This window comes from Octodon degus, unplaced genomic scaffold (assembly GCF_000260255.1).
Source record: "Octodon degus isolate 3935 unplaced genomic scaffold, OctDeg1.0 scaffold00007, whole genome shotgun sequence".
Lineage (NCBI taxonomy): Eukaryota > Metazoa > Chordata > Mammalia > Rodentia > Octodontidae > Octodon > Octodon degus.
Window position 1 is genome coordinate 378122 of NW_004524583.1, and position 18119 is coordinate 396240.

At 35.8% G+C, this 18119-nt stretch overlaps 1 protein-coding gene across 4 annotated transcripts in view; it reads right to left on the reverse strand.

Moving 5' to 3' along the window:
* The window catches only part of Slc35a5 (solute carrier family 35 member A5), a 29166-nt gene that overhangs the window by 3975 nt on the left and 7072 nt on the right, over positions 1-18119 (reverse strand). For 3 of the 4 annotated variants that reach the window (XM_023701978.1, XM_023701981.1, XM_004624699.3), the window contains exons 3-6: positions 17410-17508; positions 16059-16192; positions 13178-13245; positions 974-1754 (exon numbers count right to left, since the gene is read on the reverse strand). In XM_023701978.1, the coding sequence (XP_023557746.1) occupies positions 974-1754; positions 13178-13245; positions 16059-16192; positions 17410-17508 (1082 nt within the window). Of the gene's footprint in view, positions 1-973; positions 1755-13177; positions 13246-16058; positions 16193-17409; positions 17509-18119 lie in introns of those variants that run through there. The other variant, XM_023701979.1, reaches the window with a different exon arrangement.

Sequence of the window (18119 nt, forward strand, 5' to 3'; positions counted from 1 at the left end):
GTACACCTGAGCCCTGACACCTACCAAGGTTTGCCATGAATTCTAGGCATCAGATTTTCCCAAAGAAAAAAACAGGTTCATCGTGTGAAACTGTTCATATTTTGTATAGTCATAAAACTTGTGAATCTAATGGAAAAAAAAATCTATCCTACTTTTTATTTAAATGTATTTAACTCCTAAAATGAATCTCTAAGAGATACTTTACTTAACTTTAGAGTTTAGTTTGTGGTACTTGGGATTGAATTTAGGGCCTCTACAGCACAAAGCTCCATCTCCAGCCTTATTCTGAGACAGGATCTTGCCAAGTTGCTCAGGCCATGTTTGACTTTTAACCCTCCTGCCTCAGCTTCCTGGAGTGCTGGGACACAGTCAAATAAGCCTACATTCACCTACAAAGGCATTTTTAATTTACTCATGACATGATTAAAAAAAATCATGACATGATTAGAACAACTATAAACAACTGATAAATGCTTAGAATAACCGCATAAGCTTTACTATAGAAAATAATTTTATCTTACTTGTAAAAACCCTTTTGAAAACTACCACAATTCATGAATAACTAGCAGGACAATTAAGGAGCTAGGTTTTCCATTTAACAAGACTTAGCAATGTGAAATACCAAGTTCTTCTAGAAATGAAACTTACTTTCCAACTATTGTGCAGTGGAAAGAGCAGGGGACCAGAGCCAGAGGTCACGCATCTGGGATCAGTTCTCCCACTCAGTACTCATAAAGCATTCTATTTCCCTAGTCACAAAATAAGGGAGACTGGCAAGGTAACCTGAATCATTTTCTAAGTTTGTGACTATGTAACAGCTTATGATACTATTACACAAAATTCTTGAGAAGCTCTGACTTAAAAATGTTTTTCTCTACTGTGGATGGCAATTATCATGCCCAATGAATTGCTTTTGATTTTTAAAAGCCATGGAGATCTAGCACATTCAAAAGCACTATTCTCACAAACTTACCCCACTTGAACGCTCCCAGAGATTTCCACTCAGATCTCGGATCCGTTCTTGCCTAGGTGCACATTCCTGACTCTGAGGTTTGCTGGCATTATAAATAAATATGGCGAGAAGGACGGAAGGGGCTTCTAAGAAAAATTCCAAGGAAGGCCTGAAGTCAAAGACCAGGACGGACACTGTGGTGATGATGACAGTGGTAACCTGGGCCATTAAGACGTGGAACATGTTATCCAGGAACTTCAGAATGAAAGCCACGGAAAGGCCCTGAAATGCAGTTACAAAAATAAGGGCTACTGAAAACACATTGTGACCATAAAAAAATCCACAGTTCTTAATCTGATCACGGTTACTATTCTGAAGGCCCAGTGTCAGCCCGTTAAAAAGGATGCCAAAGAAATAGAGTTTGCTGTTCTGTATGAAGATGCTTTCGGTGAGATGGCTCCCTTCCTTCAGTATCTTTTCATTATAGATATTGGCCATTGAAGAAATAAAACACTGTACTATAATCAGTATATGGCCCAAGCCGAGACGGATATGACTAAAGACTCTGGCTGTGGTATTATTCCATTTAACTTCAGGAAAAGTCCACTCTTTTGCTGTGCAATTTTTTCCAGGACATTCACTTTTGAAGTGAAGGCAGGAATTTGATGGGCTGAAGAAGGCATCATGATGAAATCCATGTCCAGCCAGGTTATGCTGTGAAGTTTTAGTCCCAGTAGTCAGGGCCACAATAGAAAAAAATAAAATCAGGAGGGAAGCCCATTGTATCCAGTTTAGATGTCGCCTGTCCAAAAACAAAATACATGCTTTACCACTCTTTTTCCTCCTTGAATCAATTAACTTTATTAAAAATTCTGAAATTTGAGTAGTTGGTAGAATAATCCACACCCAGTTTTTGCTAGCCTTCCCCACAACTCAAGTTCAAAGGAAGCTTGCTGGTAGTACCTCTATGTTCCAACTTGCCCTTTCATTCATTTTTATTACTAGCCCTTAAAATCATTCCACCATTTCTCTCTGTAGGCTTTCTTTCAACCTGCAGATTTAACCAACCTCCTCCCTATTTCTAGAGCTACCTTGAACCTGTTGGCATAGTTATTTATTGTGCTAGAGTACAAGTTACAGCTGTGATCCTCAAGCTGGTTTCTGATAATGAGATGAGCGTCAGATACCTCCTTCTATACAGCTTGATTTTCTCCTACAAAAGAATTAAATCTCCAAAGGTTTAACCCACCAATTTTTGAGGAAGTCAGCTCCTGGATCAAAGGCCTAATCATGAAGCATTACACAGCATACTGCTGACTGATAAGGTAATGAAAAATGGTATTTTGGGTAGTTTTTCAGCTTTCAATGCCCTAATAGTAGTTTATGTATCTATTTATTTTGCTCAGTACAGCAGTGAGGTGCAGAGGATATACATTATTCCACATTGCAGCTTCATTCAGTTTGACAGAAATTAATAAGCAGCTTCTGTGTGCTAGCATATGGGGACATAAAGAAGACTTAATTGCCTTCTTGAAGAAATCTATGTTTTATTAAGGAGACAGCCATGAAATTATAAGAGTAGAATGTGTGAGAGGACATACATGGAACAACTGGAATACATTGAGGAAACAACATTTTAATGAAGTCAGGTCCTGTTTCAAAGAGGAAACAGCACTAGTCAAAAGATGAAAAGATAGATCAAATAAATTGAAGGTTCCTATATAAAAAGTTGCTTGTATATCCAGGCAATAAGAAGAGTCTATGCAAAGGTAACAAGGATGTACAATATTCAGAAAAGAGGAATATGTGTCAGATTGGGGTAGTCTGCGAGGTCTCTGGGATGAACAAAATCTAATCATCTAAAGATCAACCAGTCAGGTGAACATTGGAGAAGCAAAGAAAAAAGAGAGAGAATAACACAGGTAAAGGCAGAAATGTAAAGCTACATGTAAGAATCAGAAGTTACAAGAAACGGGATTTCATTTGTGCATTTGAGTACCTACTACAGGGTAAAACAATTTCTGCTCTCAGGCAGGAAAGCTGAGAGGTTAAGCGACTTCTTTAAGGTTATGCACTATACAAGAGTGAAGAAGGAACTGGATGCGTGGTTTTACGTCTTCTTAGATCATCACACCTTTGAAAGAATATTTCTGAACTTGTGGGACACATAAATAGGAAAATGTTTCTGATTTCATGAATATTTCTCTAGAGCTTTATGTTTCCAATCTATGCAATGGACCCGGCCTTGCTAGCAGCACACCTGTGCATGCTCCTCACTGTACAAGTTTCACATAAAAAGACCTGAACTCACCAAGGAAGCTAGTCATGGCTCTATGCCATGCAATCCTAAACCATCAACTAGTCACCTAAGTTTCTGAAAAGACAAGCAGGTCCATATTGAGTAGCAGAAAGTGAACAGAATGAAAAGAAAAAAATACAGAGATAAAAAGTGGATGTCTAATTTATAAACAATTATTATATAATCAATGGCTGAACATGAAAGAAGTAAGGCAGCAATCTCTAGTACCTTTAGAAGTTTTCAATTTTGGCAGATACAGATTTCTGCTATACTTACACTGAGAATAAAAAAAAGTCTAACAAATTCTTAAGCAAACTAAACAGTATCTAGTATAAATGATTACTCAATCAAGGTAACATTTTTAGGGAAGGTAAAAATTATTAAGAATTAGGCTGAAAGTGGTAGATTTTTTTTAGAAAGTAATTTAGGACATATTACCCTATAAATTCGACTAAAAATGTGTACTTATAAATGCGTGGATCTGCATGGCAGAGTTTATTCTTCAGTTTCACTGGTGTAGCACAATAGAAGCTGGCCTAACTGATCTTTTCATATCTGCAGTAAAGATTAGAGATGGATGCTCAGGGCTCAATGCTTCTTTTCCGGAGTGTCTGTTCCCACGCAAAGTGTTGCTCCCAGAATTTGTAACCCCTTGGCCTCACTGTTGTTATTATATGTTATAACAATAACAAAAATGATAAATGATGAAAAGGATTTCTATGTCTTATTTTATGGAGGAAAAAAATAAAAATACATATTTTCAAAACAAGATAATAGAAAATGGATATTATATTGTATATTGTTATCTTCAAAATAATTGCTCAGATTACCAGATACAGACCTGCAAAATCAATCAAATGAGATAATCACTAACTGTTTCTTTCAATGAACTAATAGAAATTAGTAGAACATTTATCTTGGCTATGCTTTGGGAAGACCAACTAAAAGTAAATAACTCAGATGACAAAATCTGCCTGCAAACTACCTAGGTGAGGCTAACTATAAAAGGTTATAGACAGAAATCTAGACAAGTCCTATTTTAAAAGTATTTTCAAAGACTTGCTGCATTTTATGTTCTCTGAGACCAGAAATCTTAGGATGATGTATAGTGACTACAGCATCACGTAAGAAACAATCAAGGAACTCCAATCCACAAATCCCTATACCGCAAGGAAAAACCTTAGCTCACTATCGAAAGAATAAACAGATACACAGCTATGCACTCTAAGTTAAAGTACACTGTTTGGTCTTAAACACACACACACACACACACACACACACACACACACACACACAATCTGCCTCTTTATCCACAGTTTTGCTTCTCATTCAATCCAAAAAATACTGCATAATGATTTTCAGAAGAAAATAATTCACAAATTTTAAACTGTGAATCATTCACATACCCACACTGCATGTTACCTGTCTGTCAGTTACTTTGTGGCTGTCAAGTTGACTGAACACTATAGTAAGACAGTGCTAGGGCTCAAGTAACACTTACTCTACTTAATGGCTCCACATGTAAAAGTAATGACGCTGCCATCTCAAATATGTGAGACATTATGGAGTGCTCCTTTGAGCAAAGAGGTAAAAGTTCTTAATAATGAAAACAAACAAAAACCAAACCCCACAGTACTGAGGTTGCTAAGGTCTGTTGCTGAACAGTATGGATATACTTAACACTATTTAACTACACATAAACATGGTTAGGATGGCAAATCTTACTATGTTTAGTTTCATCAGAATAAAAGTTAAAAATGTAGTAAAAGATGATACATAAAAGGCATTCTCAAGAGTGGTATACCATCCCTAGAGGAGCAAGCAGACCCCCACTAGAGGAGCAGTGCCTTTCCCAGAAGAACAAGCAGACCCTTACATTCTCACCAGAGAAGCACCCCACCCCATGAGCATGCAGATCTGCACTGACGAGTGACGTCCACCAGGAGCAGAGACTCCCCTTCCCCCAGAAGGCAAGCAGAGTCAGTCAAGAAGCATCCTTCCACCAGGGGAGCGTGGCATGTAGCAGCGGAGGTGAGGAATCACTAACCAATCTGATCCTTGAGGAGAAAAATACCCAGGAAGAATAGGGAGCAACCAAACCATGGTTGCTAAAGACATTAAATCCAACAGCCCACTGAAAGCCCCTCTCTGCATTCTACATCCAGCAGAGAATGAAGGGCTGGCCACACTTCCCATTAATCAACAGGAAAAAGGATACGTCTTGGCTCTGGAGATAACCACAGTCTGAGGGGAAATGAATGGAGGGCCCCTTACTGCAAGGACAGCACCTCAAAACCCAATAGGCCCTACAGGGAAGCATAGAAAATTGTGACTGACTGGATTCCTAGACTACAGATCTTAGCAAGAAATTATTCATTCACTGGAACACTGAAAGTTTTTCTTGACTCCAATCTTTTTTTTGATTCTTCTATGTTGTATTTTTTTCCCTACATTGTGTTACCGATAGCTTTTCTCTATCACTTTTTTGTGGCTTGGGGTTTTCTTTCCTCTTCCATGAATTTTTTCCTTTCTCTTTCTCTTTCTTTTATTTACCTTTTTCTTGTACCTATTTATCTATTTCTTATTACCTATTATTCACTTAATTTACCTGTTTCTTCTAGTTACTTTTTAATTTTTTTTTATTGCTCTTTGCAACAGATGTTCTTTATCACCACTGATTTTCTTTTATTCCTCAATAGGATCCCCATCACACTTTTCTTTCCTCCTTGTAGTCCATCAATTTTTAAATTTTGCTCTTTTTATTCTCCAGTTCCTTATACCCTCTTCCTTTACTACTATAACTATTATAGTTAACTTCACACAACTGCTGTTGAATAATGTGCAACTGTTAGCAGAAATAAAATTGTCCCATTCAAGAGTTACCTCCTGCAGCCCAACTGCCAGTCAATATTTGGATTATCTTACAATATAGATGTCCTTCCTATGAGTAAGGGTGGTACTTTACTGGTTCTTAGGGTTTCTATTTAATGTTATAATTGATGCTGATTTTGTTACTGTAGCCAAGGTGATGTAGTTGTTATTATTAACTGATTTTCTTGAGATGCCAACACCTGGATTGCCTTGGAGCCATTAACAATACTGTGCCCTATTCCTAGAAAAATGAATACCAGGCTGAAAGTAAAAGCCAAGTACCCAAATTGTTTGAAATTATATGAGGGGAGATAACAAAACAGATGAAGAAAGCATGTGGCAAGCTCACAGAAGACATTAGTAAAAAGATATGCTAATTAAGCAATATGACTAGCAAGTCTACAAAAAACACTAGTAAAAAGCTAACAGAACTAAACAAACTATGTAAAACATGTGTAACCATTAGATTTCATAAAATGACTCCAAATAGAATTATGGAGATTAAATTTCTTCTAGAAGTATGGGTTTCAGAAATGACCTGTGGGAGGACAAAGTACTAGAAGTAGAAAACAGGTCTGTGGTTGGTGACCAATTCATGTAAGATGATTTAAGCACAAGAAAATATGAAAAATGGATTCAGCAGCTCCTGAATTACGCAAAGAAGAACAAGATTAACTGGAATTAGTGAAAAACCAAAAGATAATGCAAATGGCACAAAAAACTTGTTTACTGAAACAATAGCAGAAAACACTGCAAATAAGGTAAAAGAATATAACATTCAGGTAAGTGAGACACACAGAACCCCAAATAGCCACAATCAGAAAAGAACTTTTCCATAATACAACAGTCGAAAATTCTAGAAAACCAACCAAAGAATAGTATCTCAAAAGCCATTAGTGAAAAGCAACAAATTACTTATAAAAGAAAACTTACTAAAATTAAAGCAGACTTTTTTGGTGGGGGGTACTAGGGATGGAACTTAGGACTCTGCGCTTGCCAGGAAGGCACTTATGCTACTGAGCTATCTCCCTAGCCCAAAGCAGACTTCCTAATACAAACCTCAAAAGAGCTAGGAGAGCTTAGTCCAAAGAGTTTTGAGCCATAAAAGCAAACAATTTTCAACCCAGGATGGCATATCATGCAAAACTATCTTTCAAAATTGATAGAGAAACAAGATACTTTTCTGATAAAAGAACAGCTAAAGAAATCCATAATCACCATACCAACATTCCCAAGAATTCTCAAGGATTCACTAGAAAAAGACATTGAAACTAACAAAGACAAAAAATATAATAGAAAAAATGCACCAGGTCAGCTGAGCAGTTAAGTAGAAGGGAAAGATAGGGAATCAGTAACAGGAAATAAGGCAATGATAGGAATAATTCAGTACCCATCACTAATAACTCTCCATGTGAATGATCTCAATTCCCCAACCAAAAGACATTGAGTAGCAGAATGGATCAAGAAACAAAATTCAATACAATGCTGTATATAAGAAACACATTTAACACCAAAAGAAACTTACAAACTAAAAAATCAAAGCATAGAAAATAATATTCCATGCAAAGGGGAGATCACTTAAGAAAAAAAAAAATCCAGAGAGAGATGACAACCATCAACACAGGCACTGAACAATGAATGGCATATCCAGTTTCATAAAACAAGCACTACTGGTCATAAAAGCAGATAAAACATAAACAGCATTATAGTGGGGAACCTCAATACCCCATATCACAAATTGATCAACTAGACCAAAAAAAAAAAAAAAAAAAAATCTACAAACAGATGTCAGAGTTAAACAAAACCTGTGAACAAATAGACATAAAAGCCAACACCAGAATACCATCCAACAACAATGAAGTATACATTCTATTCAGCAGCACATAGAACTTTCTTTAAAATAGATCACATACTATCAAAAGCATGCTTAACTAAATCTAAAAGATTAGAAATTCAACCAGGGGTATTATCAGAGCATAGTACCATTAAGTTAGGAATCAAGGGCAAAGGAAAACACAGAAATTATGCAAATGCACAGGAAGTAAACAATATGCTCTTAAGTATACAACAGGACACAGAAGAAGCCAAGGAAGAAATATGATCGTTTCTAGAACTAAATAATAATGGCAGTACAACATGCCACAACTTATAGGATACAATGAAAGCAGTTCTAAAAGGAAACAGCTGTGAATGCCCACATAACAAAAACAAAGCAAGGCCAAATAAATAACCTAAAGATATACCTCAAGGTCCTAGAAAAACAAGAACAATTCAAATCCTAAGCAAGGATAAGAAAGAATTTTTTTTTTTTTTTTTTTTTGTACTTTTAGGGAAGGGTCTACAGGGTGTTCAGGGTCTCACTACTAGCTCAGACTTGTAGTGATCTGCCTGTTTACAGCCTCCTAAGAGCTGAGATGACAGGTGTGCACCACCACGTCCAGTCTCAACTGCTGTCTCAGCCCGCACAAGGGGTGGGGCTGGCACAGCAGGCATGGGGATGCAACCCCTGGCCTCTGTGCCTGCTTGCAGGCACTTTAGTCCACTGAACTATTTGGCTGGCTCAAGAAAGAAATTTATAAAGCTCAAAACAGAAATCAGGGCCAGCCAGATAGCTCAATAGATTACTTAGGCAGATGCAGGGACCCGGGTTTGATCCCTGGCATGCTGCGTGTCAGCCCCACCTCTGGGGCACGATGAGACTGAGATTAAGACTGGGTGTGGTGGCATGTGCCTGTAATCCCAGTGCTTGGGAGGCTGAGAACTGGAGGATCACGACAAATCCAATCTGTGTAGTGAGACCCTGTACTAAATCCATTAAAAACAAAACAAAACAAAAAACCCCCCCAGAAATCAATGAAAATGAGACCAAAAGCAAAAACAAAAAAACCAAAGAATTAGTGAATCAAAGAGTTGGTTCTTCTAAGGAATAAACAAAAGACAAACCTTTAGCCAATCTCACCAAAAAAAAAAAAAAAAAAAAAAAAAAAAGAAGTACCAAATCAATGCAAGAAATGGAAAAAGGTAACAATCACAAGACACAGTTAAAAATAAAAAATCACTGACAGTTACTTTGCAAATAATTTTCTATATGCCAATAAATTAGAAAATTCAAAAGAAATGGCTATATTCACAGATACATATGAATTACCAAAATTGAACCTAGAAGATTTAAAACCTTTGAATAATCCATTAAGAGGCAATGAAATTGAAGAAGTAGTACATAAGCTACTGAGTGAACAAAGGCCAGGTCCAGACGGCATCACAGCTGTATTCTACAAAAACCAAAGGGAAATTCTAACACCAATACCCCTCAAGCTTTGTTATGAAATTGAAAGGGAAGGAGTACTAAATCATTCCTGGAAGCTACTAAAACCAGAGAAAATTTCAACCAAAAAAGAGAAATTATTTTATTTATTTATTTATTTAGACTGCTCAGAATGCCTTCAGGGCATGTTTGCCTGGCTGGAGTCGTGGGGATCGAACCACAGCAACCTGAGGCTGACTGCTTTGTTGAAACAGCCACTTAAACAACTGAGCTAAGGGGCAGGCCCCCCAAGAGAGAAATTTAGGCCAATTTCATTGAAGAATACAGATGCAGTCCTCAATAAGATATTGCCAAATAGGGGCGAGATAGCTTGGTGGATTAAAGCACTTGCTTAGGCAAGCACAGGCAAGGGCAGGCAAGCGCAGGGACTGAGGTTCAATCTTTGCCACCACATGGTTCGTCAGTCCTGCCCCATAGTGGACTAAGCTGGCCAGAGTCTGGGGTGTGGTGGGGCAGGCCTGTAATCCCAGCACTGGGGAGACTGAAAGCAGGAGGATCACCAGGAGTCTGAGCTGCATAGTGATACCTTGCAACAACCAAATACATTAAAAAAAAAAAAAAGATATTACCAGATAGAATGCAATGAAATATCAAAAAGATCATACATAGTGACCAAACTGCCTTTCTCCTACGTATGCAAGGATGGTCTGACATACTCAAATCGATCAATGTAATATATCACATAAAGAGAAGCAAAAACAAAAATCACACGATCATCTCCATGGACACAGAAAAAGCCTTTGATAAAATCTAACATTCTTTCATTATAAAAATACTGCAGAAAATAAGTACAGAAGCATCTTATCTCAATATGATAAAATCCATACATGACAAATCAACTGCCCATATATTAAAAGGGAAACAGAAACTTTTCCTCTAAAATCAGAACAAGACAACAGTACCTACTATTACTACTCAATGTTCAACATAGTATTTGAAACATTAGCAAAAGCTACTAGGCCAAAAAAAAAAAAAAAAAAAAAGATATGTACAGAAAAGAAAACAAATGAAATTATTATTTGCAGATGACATGATCTTCTACCTAGAAGAACCCCCAAAATTCAGACTCTCAGAACTAATAACCAAATTCAGGAATGTAGCACGATAAAACATTAGTATTTCTGTACAGTAATAATGAACCCAGTGAAAAACATTACAAAAAACATCATTTGCAGTAGCACTAATAATTAAATACTTAGGAATGAACCTAACCAAGGAAGTGAAAGACTTCTATAATGGAAACTACAGTATTCTGAAAAGACAAAGCAAAGAGGATTCAAAAAATTAAAAAAAAAAAAAAAACAACAACAACAAACCCAACCTATTCCTGGGTAGGCAGAAAAACAGTAAAAACAATCATACTTCCAAAACTGATACACAGTTTCAATAAAAATTCCAACAGCATTGGCCCTCAAAGTCATATGGAACCAGATGAGACCCAGAACAGCAAAACAATCCTGGGTTAAAGAGAGCAAAGTGGAAGGCATCACAATCCCAGGCCTGAAGTTATACGTAGTACAAAGCTTCTATGATAAAAACAGCATGGTACTAGCACAAAAAACTGACAGGAGGATCAATGGAAAAAGTAGAGGATGCAGTTACAACTCCAAGCACATCTGATTTTTGACATGGCCTGGAAACACTGAAGGAAAAAAGCCTTTTTAACAAATGGTGTTGGGAAAACAGGCTATCCGCATGCAGAAGATTGAACCTAGACATGTATCGCTCTCATCATGAACAAAACTAAATGTTATAACATTAACCTGCTCAAAGACAAAATAGGTAACACTCTTGAAATCCCAGGCTTAGGCAAAGGCTTTCTGAACAGAATACCAGCTGCACAAAAAACAATACCAAGAATCAACAAATGGAATATCAAACAAAAAGATGCTGCACAACAAAAACACAACCAGCAGAGTGAAAAGACAACTCACAAAATGGGAAGAAAAGTTTGCCAGTCCCCACTCAGACAGAAGACTCATATCTAGAACATATAAAGAAATAAAAACATTAGAACTTTCCCAATAAAGGACTCAATTAAAAAAATGACAAATTTAAAATGAACAGATACTTCATAAGAGAAGTGCAAATGCCTAATAAACTCATGAAGGAGGGCTCAATATCACTGGCCATTGGAGAAATTCAAGTTAAAACAACACTAGATTCTTCCTTACCCCAGAGAGAATAGTGGTCATCAAGAAATCAAATAAATGCTAGTGAAGATGAGAAAAGGAGTGCTTCTACATTTTTGGTAGGAATATAAACTAGCACAACCACTATCAAAATCTGTGTGATGAGTCACTGAAAAACTGAAACTAGAAAGTCCATTTGACCCAGCTCTTCCTCTTGTGGGTATCTTCTCCAAAGTATTAAAGATACCACATTACAGTGATGCATACATGTCCATATATACAGCTGCACAATTCATAATGGCTAAATTTTGTAAGATGCTTGTTTGTTCATTAACAGAAGAACAGATAAAGAAAACATGGTATTTACACACAGTGGAGTACTACTCTGCTATATGGGAAGAAAAACTGGAGTCTTCTATAGGAAAATGGAAGTACTTTGAAATCATAATGTTAAGTAAAATAATGTTAACGTAAGCTTAAATATCACCTGGTTTCTCCTATATGAGAAACTCAAAAGCATAAATACCTGCAAAGAGAAGAATAAAAGACAATAGGAAGTAGAGAGATAGCTTTCTCAACAGGAAAAGGGATCAAAAGATGGAGGGAAAGAGAAACAAGGGAAGGGAAAGGGGACAAAAGAAGGAATTAAGATATAGTACCTAGATGTATCAACACCCCACAAGGAATGTAAACACTCTGTATTACAAATGTGTACTAATAAAAAAAGCCATGCTCATAAAAGACAATATTAGATTTCCTAGTACATCATTGTAGTTCTATAATTCAGAGGCACTTCAGTACTGATTTCTGAGTCAGATAAATGTGGACAGTTTAGAAAATATACAATAATAGAAATAATAAAAACAAGGTTTTATTGTTCAATATAATTATTTTCAAGAATTTATAATAGAGACATGTTAGCAATAAAACAAACACATTAAAGTATCAGTACCGCTTTGAAAATAAGAGTTACAGTATCTGAAAAAAATTTGAGATTTAGTTATCAATGTTCATTATTAAAACTAGCAATGTATAATTATAATTAGCAAATTAAAACTAAACATTTAAAATTTATAGTATAAATAGATTTGAATTTAGTTACCCTAAGATTAAAATTTTTTAATAATTCATTAAATGTTTAAAATTAAACTAGATTTACTATAATGGGTAGCTTAAAGCTTAAAGAATGTACTTATCTCAAGTAGTTCAACAAAGAATTTGCTACACTTTATCATTTTCAAACTCCAAAACAGGAATTAAATAGCTTAGGAAACTCTTGGCTCCTATTAGTGTATTGACATTGGGATAAACAGTTAGTGAATTCTGTGTTGAAAGTTTGGCACTAAAAATTAATAACAATTACAACAACCAATACATTATCTTATTTTTTGGTTTGCTCAAGACATTTCATACATCTGATCCCAGAGGATTTAGACAGGCTAGTTTTGGAGTTGATTCTAGGTGGGGTAAACAATGTATGCAAGACACATCAATTAGGATCAAAATCCTGGCCTTGGGATTCCGAGGGTTCAGTGCTCTGTAGAAACAGGCTGTGCCATTTTTAAGAATGATACATGCTTTCACATCGAGTTACTTACTTCAGCACTATCCTGAATAGAAGAGCTGTTGTTATAATGCTAAAATTTGAGAAGATAACAGCCATGGCCTAGAAAGAAAGAGAAGACAGAGTTACAATTCAAACAAAGTACTGACCTTAGAAATCTCCCAGCTTACTAGTTCATCTGACAAAAAAGCTTTTTAGTCAAGACCAGGGGGGTTATTAGGGCAGCTGTTTCACTAGAGGATCAAATTCCATTTTTACTTCTTGTTAAATTTACACAGATATGATCAAATAATTATGCAGGGTTTGAAAATATGTGCTTAAATTCAGGCAATGATTGCATAAATACACTGTATGTGTAGTTCTGGAAATACTTATTAAATACACTTTAAAGGTTTAGGTCTAGAAATAACAGTGTCCATGCTTGTGAAGCAACTTTGCAAGCTCCCGAACTATTTCATAAACACAGTTTCTATGGGTAAACAGAGGGCAATACTGTTAGGCTTATTTAGATCAGAAGAAAATTTAGGCAAATTTTTAAGTATCTTTACTGTCGTAAAAGTTGAATGACTTTTCCTCTTTGAAATGATGTAACTCAAAGCTAAAATCATATTTGACAGTTTTTTGGGTTGATTCAAGTTATTCTAAACACTTAGAAACATACTAGCCACATTTAACAGTGACTTTTGTGAATTCAGTCATATTTCACATATTAATCTGAACATGTGCACACTTTTATGAGAAAGTGTACAATTTTATCACTGCACTCCATAACTGAACCTGGCAATATTAATAATTCATAGCACAAATTCTTCCTACCTCTTTGCTATCATTTTAAGTTGATTAAACTCCAAGGAGTATTAAGTTTTATAGCAGCAAACATGGCTAATATTCAGCTAAAGAAAAAGGAGTAAATACCATAAAACAATATTTCCAATAATACAACATTGCTGCTTTTCTATTGAAATTTTTATAAAGTGAAAACTTTGCAATGACACATGACTGTACCTATTATAGGGCATAAGGTGTGATAATTTGATAGAGGTATATTTTGTATAATGATCTAGTCAAAGTCATTAACATTGCTACCTTCTTAACCATTCATCATTTCTTTGTGTTGGGTGACTCCAAATTATTTTCTCAGTATACTTCTCTGCAAGACAAGGCTTGTAAACCCCCAGTTAAGAAATAAGTAAAATAAAAAAAGATTGAGAAAAGTGGCTGAAGGGAGTAGGGAAGTAGTGACTCAGAATAACATTAAGGGCAGTGCAAATATACCTAGCGTAGCTAGCTTGAAGAACTCTGCAAACTCTTTCCATGTAACACTATGAATAAATCAAACATCTGATCTTTGTCCCAAAATCTTTGCCCCAAAATTATAATTCCTTAAATAGATTCAAAATAGAAATATACAGAGTATTCCACATGTTTTATAGTATCTGAAGCTGTATAGAATTAGACAGAACAAAGTAATAAATATGAAAGAAAAAGAAATTGCAATTCTGTTTTGATATTGGGGTTGCAGAAAGGAGTATAAATATAAAGGTAATCTGCTGGACCCAAAAAATATACAGCCAAAGACATGGAACATACAAGGTCCTAATAATGTCACTGAGTATGGACATTAGATGCCATAAACATAAACTAAGAATAATATCAACAAGAATGGAAAAGGGAAAGGGGGAACTAGAGGAGCAGGGAGAAAGGGAGAGGGACTAGGGATAAGAAAAAGAAATAAGCTGCATTATGTACCATTATGTACATGTACCAACTTCCCAAGATGACTGAAAAAAAATACATGTACTTCAAAGACGTACAAATAATGTTTATTAAATGCTAATGGTTATGTCTGTTGAATACAAGGAAGGTGGAAACAAAAATTTAGGAGAGGACACAGTCTGATGGACTGGGCATTTATTGCCAATATGGATCATATGGCTGGAAAGAATCTCAAGTGATCTAGTGGCCCAGGTCCCTGACTTTCACCTGTATTACCATTATCATCATCATTATTATTATTATTGCCATTGCATTATTATTCAGATGGGGTATCTCAAACTTACAGTTGGCACCTGGTTAATTACACAAGTTCTAAAAAAGTATTAAACTCCTATTTCCTATAGTAGTCTTCTCATCCTGTTCTAAAACTGATTTGGTTATACTTACGGGATTTCACATAAATGACCGGTCATGATAAAAATAATCAAAATGGCTAATTTTATCTTTCAATGAAGCTGAGAATACATTTGGTAATAAAGGCAATAAAAGTCTCCATTTTATAAAATATAAGGGGGAAATATACAAATGACACAAACTGAGTAACAGTTGAGGAACTAACTCCAATTCTGATTACTAATTCTTTCCAAACTGACACAAAAGATTTCAAGAGAGATAAGATTATCAGTGATACACGGCTTTTTATAAATGGGAGGATGTACTCCTACTCTCAAAAGAAATTGCTGGTTAAATGCTAAGATTAAAAGAAGAAAACCACAACTAAAAAGTATAAACTACATTAAAACAGATATAAGAAAGGTCCACTGAGTGTGTAATCATTTGAGTTAATCATGCAAGTCTGCTTGGAGGTCCTAGATGCTGAGATTTAGAGTAGAAGTTGGCCATAGGATGACTCAGAAAATAAGGATCCTGATTAGGGTGACACAAAAAGAGCTGGCTTCAGATCTGTCAGCAAGGGAGCAACTCCCACACAGCAAAATTTACTACAGTTAACTTTAACAGTGAGTGGATCTGGCAAGCAGATCAGTAATTCAGGATTCAGGCAATGCTGGGAAAATTTCAGCAAGGACAGTGAGGGCAATAAGAAATAAAATCCAGAAAAATGACAAAAAAGAAAGATTAGTCTGGGACTCATTTCTCTTTCTTGTCTTTTCAATGCCATTTCTGTCATATTTACTTACAGGCTGAAGGTAGGATAGGACATAGAAGACAATCAAGTTATCCAGGAAATAAAGAAAAGCAGGAATGGACCACTTCATGAAATTAGAGAATTCCTTCCAGGAAGCACATCTCAAATTTCTACTCTGATGATGTTCTAAAGAAAGAAATTTAGGAATAAATAATCTTGATGAGAATACTTATATTTTTGGAGAAAGTACTTTACATTTGATTACAGATGCAATCCTTCAAAAAGTGCTTTACGAATTTGACTAGGTTAAAAGAACTGAAGATAACACAGAATTTTATTAGTCTGTTTCTAACTCCTCTCTGGGTCCTACCACTCAAAATCAGCAACTCCTTATGAATACCGATGATCCTAACACCTGTTAACTTAAAGCAGCAGAAGTATCATTTGAGGTGACTCAAGATACACATGCAGCACTACTCTGAAAATATTGGACCAAGAGGGAGGCCAACACGTTAGAATAAGTAAGGAAAAATATTAAGCCTTAATGCTGTCCTGCCCTCTCAAGAGATCAGCAAATGGAAATGTATATATGTGGACCTAGGGACAATTAACTTGTCATAATCCAAACAGGAGTTATTACCTCAGCTTCAGATTTTTAAAGGTTTAGAACTACATACTATAAAAAAATATAAAATGAAAGCAGAACAAACAAAGGCAGTTCAAGCACTGCAGGTGATGCAAGAGTTTCATGAAATTAAGAAATATTCTATGAACTAGAACCTCTATACAGACTGAAATGTATTCCACTAACAAAATCTGCACAATTATGATGCTCTGGTGAGTACAACAACACATTCTTAGGTGAGCACTTTGATGCTTTAAATTCTGTTTACTTCACTTGAAAAGACAGATTAAAGAGGTAGTGAGCTCATATCTGAGGAACTGAGGCAGAGAAGCAATAATTCTAAGGGCCTATATATTCAATGAAAAGGTTAATACTGTATATTTGAGGGAGAGATTAATAATCCTATGTAATAGTTCTGCTTGGAACACAATCTCTTTGACTGTCTTCCATGTAGGAAATAGGAGTTGTTTTGCAATATAATGCATTTCAAATCAAACAGCAAAGTTATTTAGAAAATTCAGAATTTAAATTAACTTGGTATATGAACCCATTACAGAAACAAGTGAAGAGGCAAGCTGATGAGCAGACACTGGAAACATGGGAGTCTGAGCCCATTGCAGCTTGTTTTTTCACCTTTAAAACACATTTATGTTTGTGTCTCAGGTACCTAATACATATAAAATGAACTAGACTAAATGAAATAAAATGTTCCTTGCAGTTCTAATGTTTTTGGATTCTGCAATTTTTAGTAGGTATATAGTACCACCTTAAGACTCACCTTTCTTTATAACATAGAATGACACAAGCACACAGAAAATAAGCTTCACCAGTTCTGAGCAAATATTCACAGTAGTTGGAAGATAATCATACTTGTTCTCTGAAATGAACAGAAATATTGTTTTAACTATAAATTTTATTCTGTATGATTATAAGACAGCTAATAATTTGTAGTTGTTTGAACTGTAAAAGCTGGATTTAGCTGGGTGTGGTGCTGCATGCCTATGAACCCAGCACCCTGGGAGGCTGAAGCAGGCACATGGGAGTCTGAGCCCAGCTGGGCAACTTACCAACTTAGTGAGACTCAATCTCAAAACAAAAAAAATTCAGAAAAGGCCTAAGGATGTAGCTCAGTGTGAAGGCCCTGGGTTTAATGTTTAGTTCTTCCCTTCCCTCCCTATCTCACCCCATCTTTGCACCATAATGCTGGATTTATCCCAGTACACAGGAGGCTGGGTAGGAAGATAGGAAGTTCAAGGCCAGTCTGGACTACAGTCAGACACTGTCTCAAAAAAAAGGAAAGGTTATATTAAATTTCTTCCAGTTGGCTTTTTTCTTTTTTTTTTTTTTCTACAGTTTTATTGATAAACAGATAGCAATGAGACAGTTTCAAATCAAATCAGAAGTACAGTTTCAACAAATAATACACTGCATATATTCTTTTTAGTGGTTAATTGCTGTACAAGATGTGGACTTGTGATCCTATTTACA